This window comes from Capra hircus, chromosome 13 (genome assembly GCF_001704415.2).
Source record: "Capra hircus breed San Clemente chromosome 13, ASM170441v1, whole genome shotgun sequence".
Lineage (NCBI taxonomy): Eukaryota > Metazoa > Chordata > Mammalia > Artiodactyla > Bovidae > Capra > Capra hircus.
The window spans coordinates 73089955-73096793 of record NC_030820.1 but is presented as its reverse complement, the minus strand read 5'-3'; the positions used below and the strand labels follow the sequence as shown (position 1 = coordinate 73096793).

The window sequence follows — 6839 nt, the reverse complement described above, 5'->3', positions numbered from 1 at the left end:
AATTTAAATCATTGAGTGACTTCTGCATACAGGTATCAACTGTCTGTCTAGTTGGAGGATATTTTACAAATTAGTTCATGCGGAGCTTGGCAATGCAAGACTCTTGTGTCTATTTGAATTTCCACAAACCTCTACTTTGAAGAGTGAATGGGGAACTTCCAAGCATCAAGAAGTTACATGATAATGGGGCAAGAGTTTGGATTTTGCAGTGAGACAAATTTGGCTTGGGTTCTAGAGAGAATGATCACTCCCTTGATAATTAGAAATCATCTACTCAGGGCTTCCCTGGTGGCTCAGTGCTAAAGAATCCACCTACCAATGCAGGAGACACAGGTTCCATGATGGCCAATGTCTGATGGGTTCAATGATGTCAATGATCAGGGATTTCCCCTGATCTGGGAAAATCCCACATGCAATGGAGCAACCAAGCCCATGCACCACAGCTACTGAGCCTGTGCTCTAGAGCCCGGGAGCCGAAACAACTGAGCCCACGTTCCTCGGCTACTGAAGGCCGTGCACCCCAGAGCTGGTGCTCCACAGCAAGAGAACTCACTGCAGTGAGAGGTCCGTGCACCACAGACAGTAGCACGCACTTGCTGCAACTAGAGAAAAGCTCACTTTTTGTCATGGCATGAAATTTGTAGGGGTAGGAAGGGGATAGGAAGCATTCCTCTAACATCTCAAATTACACACTATAACTAAATGTTGATTATAGTGACTGGTGAGCTGCTTTGCCCCTTTAGTTCAGATTCAGTTCTGTTCAGTCATAAGGGAAACAATTCATTTATTCTTTTCAGAATCCTTCCACACCCATAACCTCACAACTCTCTGAGAAGCCTGATTTGTTAGAATCGTCCCATTTCAGTCAGGAAACCTGAGCTCCAAAGAGATTTGTTGAAGGCGGAGCTCTTTCTTCTGTATCTTTTATGTGACAACTGTTTATGAGCACCTTCCGTGTCCAGACACGGAATACGCACTGGAGACATAAGAGTATAAATATTGGGGAGGGGGGAGGGGCGCAGAGATCAATATCTGTTAGCTGAAGGATTTGCTGTGACCCACCTGGGTTCTTGGAATCTTTTAATCAATGGAAATCGAGAAGAGGTCAGATAAGGTTTCTTAATTCAGGCAAGTTTTTATTGGGACACCAGGGAGCAAAAACAAGTAACAGTTTTTCTTGCTCACCTTCTTGGGGGGGGCGGGTGAGCTGGTCCTCTGTGTGGAGTGTGGGTGCAGAGGAGTCCAGGGGCTGGAGGGGTGGCTTGCGTGGTCTGGCCCCCTCCTTGGCGGTGCTGTGTGCAGAGTGCCTGTGTAGTACCCTGTTTTTGCTCCACTTCGCATCTCAGAAGTGGCAGTTGGGTTTTTGGGCTTTTTGTATCTCATTGTTCATAGTTTGCCCCAACTGTGCATGTGGGCAGTTATTTTTAGTCCCTTATAGATTCTTTGTATTCTGTTGCTCTAGGAGCCGTTAGTCCAGGTGCAAGCACTGAGAAAGGGGTCCCAGTTCCCAGATCCCAGCTTGTCTCAATGTTATCTGAAATTTGAGAAAGAAACTGCATTGAGCAATCAGTAGAGTTTCACAATTCCCTGAGAGTCCAGGAGTGGGAGAACTAGAGGTGCATTTCCCAACATCTTACCTAAAAATCCAGGGCTAAATAGCATCCTTGCAGTTAACCTTTTAACCCCATCTCCACTAACAAGGCTAAGGGACGTGGGGCCCCCACAATGTTCAGGGTTCAGATGGACACCTGAGATAGTTTCCTCATAAGCCTGCTGATCTCCCAAGCCAGCCTCTCCTCTATTTCTTCCCTGGTAGTTATTTCAGTGGCCTTGCAGTCTTGCCTGGGACAGGAATGAGCCACTGTCTCTCTGATATCAAGCTTTGTGGTCTCTGGCTTCCTGTTTATGCCATGGAAGCTGGGAGGGGCCAAGGAAATGCTGGGGAGGCCACACCCACTAGTGAAGGTATAAATTGGGAGGTCTGGCCATCAGCTTCACCCCTGCCCTCACCATGAAGTTCAGTGGCCTCTTCCCCTTCGTGCTTCTTGCCCTGGGAACCCTGGCACTTTGGGCTGTGGAAGGTGCTGAAAATGGTGAGTTGGAAATACCCTGGTACCATCTTGGCTGCAACGTCAGAGGTGGTGTGGGAATGTACCCTTCTCTAGACTGTGAACTCTGAGCTTAGCTTCGGGAGGTATCCCTGGGAGTGTGTTCATGTCCACCTGGGCTCCAGGGTCTCTGTGAGGGCTTCTGAGCATCTGAAAATTCTCCTTTTACTCTGCCATCTGTCAGCCCACTCCATTCACTGTCAGGTCTCACTCCATTCCTGTTCTTATTCGTCTCTCTCTCTCCCCCTCATTTCCTCGTTTCTGTTTCTCCAGTCATCAGTCTGACTCTTGCTGATTCTTTCCATTAATCTGTTTTCCTGCCTCAGGCTCTAGCTCTCCTCCTGCCCTGTCAGTTCCGTTTATCTGTTTAGTTCCCTCCTTCTCCATTACCCTCAGCCTTGCTTACTCCCCACGTGTAGCCTTTGCTTTTGTCTGAGGCCAGAAACCTTGGCTGGGAGCCCTATGCCTTTCTCCTGACAATGTGTGTGATTTCATCAAGCTTGTCCAGACGGGGACTTCCCTTCGGACTTTGTGGACAGTCACCTGGGCGAGGGTCACTGCTGGAGAGCGGTGCTTTGTCCAGAAGCTGTGATGGCCTACTTATCACCCAGCCCCCTCCAAACTCTTGAACTTCTCTTCAAAAGCTTTGAAAGCTGGGGCCTGCCCTCCTAGAAAATCTGCCCAGTGCTTTGGAAATGAGAAACCCAAGTGCAGTAGTGACTGGCAGTGTCCGCACAAGAAGAGATGTTGCCTCGACACTTGCGGAACCGAATGTCTGGACCCTGTCAACATCACAAACCCAGGTGAGAAGGTGGAAGAGCTGGTGGGGAGGAGTGGAACGAAGGACACAGCCTTGGGGAGACGGGGGCAGGTCCTGCCAGGCCTCCTCCTTGCCAAGAATTGTTGAGCAGAGTTTGTCAGGAAGTCATCCAGCCCCAGACAGGAAGTTACCCACTTGGCTGGTACAGCAGCCAGTCTGCCAAGAGGTCAGTTTTGCAGGTAATAGTCATCTGGTCATTCAGATAGCCAGGCAGTGGGCAGCCACCCAACCACTCAGCACTGGAAAACTGGCCTCCTGTGTTGACTGAGGGTTTGATGTCAGAGGAGAAACAGATCCTATGTTCAGCGGGTACTTCTTGGCCTCAGGAAAGACATGGAGGTCATGGACACAGGAGGATTCTCTCTGCTCAGGCTAGGGCAGGGGCTGCGGCCCAGAAGTGGGCCGGGGGGTGGGGTGCGTGATGTGGAAGGCCTAAGCCTTCTAACCCATGACTCTACTCTCTCCAGTTAAGAAGAAGCCTGGGACGTGTCCAGTGGTCCATGGCCAATGTCTGATGCTTAAACCCCTCAATCACTGTGAGACAGACGACCAGTGCATAGGTGCATTAAAGTGCTGCAAGGCCATGTGTGGAAAAGTCTGCCTTTCCCCTGTGAAAGGTAAGGAGGGGCTGGGGCAGGCTGACCTCCTTCCCTCTGACTCTTTCTGTCTCTACCCTCTGAAGTTCCCAGCATATGAACAGGGCACTCCTGATCCCAACCCCAAGCAGAGCTTCTGCCAGACTCCGTGGTCTTCAAGAGCCCTCTCTCCCAGGCTTCAGGGCAAGAATTTCCATAGAATGGCTCGTGGCTTTGATTCTATCCCAGCCCTTCTGAGTAAGGGTCCCGAGCAAGTAACTCTCAGTCTCAGCTTCCTTATATGTAAAATGGATATAATGAACTTGAAAGTGCATTGTCAAAAGTACTGTTCAGTGTGTGTTATTAAGGTTATTTCCAGGATGTTGTTTAGGGTCTAAGCCCAAGGGACCAGTGGATTTTGAGGATAATCCAGCTGAAGGCTCTGATTTATAGAATTTTCTAGTAAAATAGAGGCTTGTACTCAGCCTCCTGATACCAAGACTCATTCAACTATATCAGCACCTTGCTATTTTCTCTATCTCAAGGGATTTCTTGGGGGGAAGGATGTGAAGATGACTCGGCTGGTTCCAATATTGAAGCCTTGATCTCATTTTCTCTCCCAGCCTGATTCCTGCTGTTTGGGAGAGTCTCTGGATTCTTATGCTGTGTGGTGTGCGAATTCCATTTCTACACCCAGGCTTGAATCACTCCGTGGCGAAGACTTGGTTCTAATACCAATATCTTTCTTTGCAGAAGAAGCCAACAAATGCCTGTTGACTTATAAATAAATAAATGAGCATGTTTCTCTCTGTACATCCTGCTTCTGTGATACACTGGGGAGGATAAGGTGGGTGGGTGGTGATGAGGAAATATCTGGATAAGAGGCTTCCCTCCTACAGATATGGAGTGGAAGAAAGAGGCTTAGGAGCTAGTCATGAGTTCACATCATAGTTGTGAAAAGACTCAGCTCTGTGATTTGGGACAAACAACTTTATCTCTAACATCTTAATCTCTTAACTTGCAAAGTGGTGATAAAAATCAGTTTCTCGAAGTGTATGAAGCATTGGTATGTGCAATGCAAAATGAATAGCAATGTTACGGGGCCAGTGCAGGCTCTCAAAAAATGGTGGATACTTGCCTTCTGTGGTGATCTTGAGCCTTTTTCATTTCTTCTCTCTCCCGAGACACAGCTTCTTCTGTCTTAAAATAAGTGTTGAGCAGAACAACATGAACTGATTATCAGTCATGTGGGAGGACTCCAAACGCTTCTGTCCATTGTATTGGGTTGACCAAAACATTTTGTTCGCATCTTTCCGTAACATCCTGCAAAACAAAACCCCAATTTTTGCCAACCCAATATATTGGTATCAGAGTCTCCAAGGAAAGCAAAAACATAATCACGCTTTGGGCTTTGATCTCCCATGACCAGGGAGTCTCTCCTGGCAGCTGACACTGGGCAATTTACCTACATGCGCTCCTCTCATGTACTGGTAAATGGACTCCACCCCATTCATTCCTTGCTGAGGACAGATACAGCTTGGGGTTGACCAGATGCCCAAGGGCACACACACTGACACAAAATGAAGGAGCATGTGTTGAGGTTGAAACAGGGGAAGATATTTCCACACATGCAGTAAGTCTGACACGGGCTCTGTGGACTCTTTGTCTCTTGGTAAGCAAGTATCATATTTCAGGTCAAAGGCCCCTTCTTCTGCAGTGGGGGATGCTTGAGACTGCCTTTCCCAATAATAGGAATATTGTCACAGTAGGTCACGTGGAACATATGTTCTTGGCCAGAAACACAGGAGGGTGATATTGTTCTCAACTCAGTGGAGTGGAAAGTAATAAGAGCTGGAATTCCTAGAGCTAGGGCCAAGTAGGGGAATTTGCTCCACATTTTTCTGTGCTCTATGGATTCTAAAGTAAACAGAGAACTTAATGATTTTTTTAGAAAGACAAAACAAAATTGTAATTCAATCTTCTCCTGAAAAATGTCATAGGTCGAAGAAAATAATCCATACTATTTGAACCAATATACTAAGAGCAACAACTGCAAGTATTAAATTCACCATTTCAGAGATGAGGGAAAAGGAGAAGAGCCACTGAATTCATTTTATGAGCCATTCATTCCATGTTAATTTCATATATTTTATTTTATTCATTTTAGCCACCCTCCAAGTTGACTTCCAATGATCCTCACCTCTTGGTATTCACACCCGAATATGGCCCCCTTCCACATTTTTGCACAGTTGGTCTGTGTGACCGATAAAGCTTTGCAGAATGATAGATCATTATGTCCTTATGAGATTAGATCATTAAAAGAGATTGGTTTCCATTTTGGGAGGCTGTGCTCTCCTCAATCACCTACTCAGGCAGGACTCAGCTGGCATGCCATGAGGACATTCAGCCCTCTGAGGAGTGCCCCAGAGGAACCAATGTCTCTGCTCAACAGCCTCTGTGGAGCCAAGGCCCACCAGCATGTGAGCGATTTGAAGGTAGATTTTTTCAGTCTCCATCTAGTCTTGTCCCAACAAACAGCTTGATTATAACCTGTGAGAGACGCCAGATCAGAGCCATCCGGCCAAGCTGTTCCTGGATGTTTCTTTCTGTTACCAAATGTTTTATTGTTATCATTGGTTATCTACAACATTAAACAAGGTGGAAGATGACAATGCTGGTTTATGTTAATGTTGGTGGTGGGATAACACTTCATCACTTACACATAACCACTCAGTTTTATTAATAAGTTCACACAAAGTCTAAATAAAGCCTTCCAAAAATCCACTGTATAATCCTTGATATTACAGTAATTCAGATTTTCTTGTTCTTTTGATAATCTGAGAAATGTGATTTTTATAGTTTACAAAACAGACAGTGACTACTTATGGTTTACAAAATGGATGGCTGTACCTTAATTATATGACCTTTTAGGGAAGGGTCACACATACTTTCCTTGGCTATCTATGAAGATTTCTTTATTTCAACCATGTCAGCATATATTCATGACGTCTATCTATTGCTTTCAAGAAGACACATGAGGATTTCAATAAACCTTAATTCTCAGACTGTGAGATGATGTTAATGGTTTGAAGATGCTATTTTGGGGCAATTTGTTATGTAGTTATAAATGACAAGTTTTCTGAGGTTAGTAAAAATTTGATACTACAATCAAATACTCTGACCTGTAGAAGAAAAAATAATTATGTGCCAATTTTGTCTGCTCTGAACAAAGATAGAAACATCTTAAACAAAATACTCAACAGAATTGAGTAAGTTTTAAGCAGCTCTCCTAAAACTGAAATGTGAATTCTTCAATAAAATTAGGAATGGAAATGG

At 45.5% G+C, this 6839-nt stretch overlaps 1 protein-coding gene across 1 annotated transcript; it reads left to right on the top strand.

Annotated features, from left to right (window-relative positions):
* LOC102174044 (antileukoproteinase) lies at positions 1977-4316 on the top strand. Its single transcript, XM_005688590.3, has 4 exons — positions 1977-2093; positions 2753-2911; positions 3396-3545; positions 4127-4316. Exons 1-4 carry the CDS (start codon positions 2012-2014, stop codon positions 4129-4131), a joined length of 396 nt encoding a protein of 131 aa, XP_005688647.2. The 5' UTR covers positions 1977-2011; the 3' UTR covers positions 4132-4316.